General features: G+C 49.0%; 1 protein-coding gene across 1 annotated transcript in view; it reads right to left on the reverse strand.

Annotated features, from left to right (window-relative positions):
• The window catches only part of LOC104493001 (interleukin-12 receptor subunit beta-2-like), an 18,362-nt gene that overhangs the window by 14,388 nt on the left and 1,554 nt on the right, over positions 1-2,420 (reverse strand). Inside the window, exons 3-5 of the mRNA XM_010135615.1 lie at positions 2,017-2,192; positions 1,681-1,820; positions 878-1,022 (exon numbers count right to left, since the gene is read on the reverse strand). Of these exons, the coding sequence (XP_010133917.1) occupies positions 878-1,022; positions 1,681-1,820; positions 2,017-2,192 (461 nt within the window). The remainder of the gene's footprint in view (positions 1-877; positions 1,023-1,680; positions 1,821-2,016; positions 2,193-2,420) is intronic.

The following is a 2,420-nucleotide window of genomic DNA, read 5'->3' on the forward strand; positions in this document are numbered from 1 at the left end:
GGAATGCTCTTTGCCCACCAAATTCCTGGTGGGATCTCTCCCAGACCCCTGGCCAGGTTCACAGAACCACAGACTAGTTTGGGTGGGAAGGATCTTCACAGCTCACCCAGTGCAACCCCCTGCAGGGAGCAGGGACATCTGCACCCAGAGCAGGGTGCTCAGAGCCCCAAGGGCCAACCTGACCTGGGATGGTTCTGCTCTGCTGAAGCTATAGAGGTCTCCAGTGACTCCACAGCATGGTGGAGGAGCCACCTGGGGAGGCTCAAAGTGAAATAACTCCTTGGGAAAAGATGACTTGGTTAATCCAAACCATTCTGTTAAAACCTTCCAGCGTCAGCAGAACTGAAGGAGTCCAGGCAGTGTCCCAGCCAATTCATTTGACTGCTGTGCAAATGGTGGAAGCCACATCTGGATCCCAAAGCGTGCTGCCCACCCTGTGGTTCCTCAGCACCATCCCGACTTGAGTTGCAGGAATTCGGTGAAATGCCTAGATGTCAGCCAATACAGACATTTTTCTTTCCCCAGCTAAGCTGCACAACCCAGACGGGCTGTTCCAGATGTGTTGCGATGCAACATTTCAGCTCTGGGAAAATTCTCCCAACCTTCAACCATGGCAGACGAACAGTCCTTCAGATTTCTCAGCACACTCTTGAAATTCCTGTTTCGCAAGAAACATGAACCACTTTGCTTCTTGTTCATTAAAGAAGCAATTCTCTTAGAGAAGTCTCCTCCCTATTGGCTCCGGCTCTGGATCTACAGAGACTCTGCAAAGCAACCAGCAAAAACCCAGCAGCGTTTTGATGTCATTAGCTAAAATTTCCACTCGTAGGCAAACATTAGCCACAGGCTTAGTGCAGGAGGTGCCGTCTTGTGTTACCTGCTTCTGGAGTCCGGGCTTGGTACGTGCTCCAGTTACTCCACAGTCCTCGCTCAGGGTGAATTTTACAGCTGCCCTGAAACTCGTAGGCTGTGTGGGGCTCCAGACTGTACAGACTGCATTTCTCACCCGTCAAACTTTCAACCTGGAATGGAGATAGAGGACATGTAACATCAAACTCATGAGGAAAGAAAGGTTGAAGGCAGCAGCAGGCTGAGTTACTAATGGCCAAAGGAAGCCCAGCCGGCCAAAACTCATCTTTAAAGAACAACAGGGAAAACCCTGAGCTGAGGCAACTTTAACAACTCAAAGCACGATGCAATGAACCCTCAGTTCCTCACTTGAAAACCTCCTCATCTAGTTACGTGGGGAGAACAAACTCTCTGTTCACTCCTTTTACTCAGCTGCAGGCAATGTATTTCTTTTACCAGTGAAAATAAAAGCAAAGACTTCCAGTCGACTTGGGGAAGGCACAAACATTTGGGATGTGTGCGCCCAGAGCCACGACGATGAGCAGAAACTCCAATAAACGGTAGGTCAGACGTAACCGATGGTTCTGCAGTGCATCATACGGACTCCTGACATCAGGGGAATATTCATGCACACGCTTTTTTACAGGATCAGCATTTCGCCTTTATTCAGTTTTAGACCAATGATTGTTTTTGACCCTCAGGCAAGAGTTTTTCTTAAATATAATGTTAAAGAGAAAGTGTATTTGGACAAACCTCTTCTGGTAAGAAATAATGATAAATTAATTAAAGCAACCTCCAAAGATTTTAATTCCCTTTTCAGAAGAGGATTACCGTGCTCCAGGAGTGCCTGGTGAGTGGCCGGTATCTCAGCCTGCAGTGCTGCGCTGGGGCTTGATCGTGCCAAAAAAAGGCGCAGCCGGTCACAGAAGAGTTTTCAAATTCCACTAAAAAGTTGGGAGGATGTGGTTTCACTGGCAGCAAAAACAGAAAGAAGCAACGAGCGGTCAGAGAGGCAGCACAGCTCCGAACGGGGTGGGGGGGTTAGATGGGAGAGAGAATTACTTGTTTAGGTTGGATGGGTGCTTTTTCTGAGAGGTTTAAACAAGAAAGTGCTCCAAATGTTGTTCTAAAAGGCTGGAACTAACCGAAAGGCAGTAAGACATTTACCGATGTCTATTAACGTGAACACAAGCGGCTGTGAAAAGGCACTTCCTAGCTCATTGGAGGCAGCAACCACAAGGGTGTAAGTAGAGTCAAAGTTCAACTTGCTCAGAGCCAGCGAGCCAACCTTCTTACTCAGACCTTTTTCTGAAACACAGAGGACATTCGTCCCATTTGATAGCCTGGAACGGAAAAAATGCTTGTTTAATGCTCTCCAGAACATGGATAATCACAGAACCGCTTTGGCTGGGAGAGCCCTTCCAGCTCCTCGAGTCCCCCTGTTCCGTTCCCCCGTGCTGCCAGGTCCCTACAGACCCCTGTCCCTCAGCACCACCTCCACATGGCTGGGAAACCCCTCCAGGGATGGGGACTCCACCACTGCCCTGGGCAGCCTGCGACACGCCTGCACA

Source organism: Buceros rhinoceros, unplaced genomic scaffold (assembly GCF_000710305.1).
Source record: "Buceros rhinoceros silvestris isolate BGI_N320 unplaced genomic scaffold, ASM71030v1 scaffold22214, whole genome shotgun sequence".
Taxonomy (NCBI): Eukaryota; Metazoa; Chordata; class Aves; order Bucerotiformes; family Bucerotidae; genus Buceros; species Buceros rhinoceros.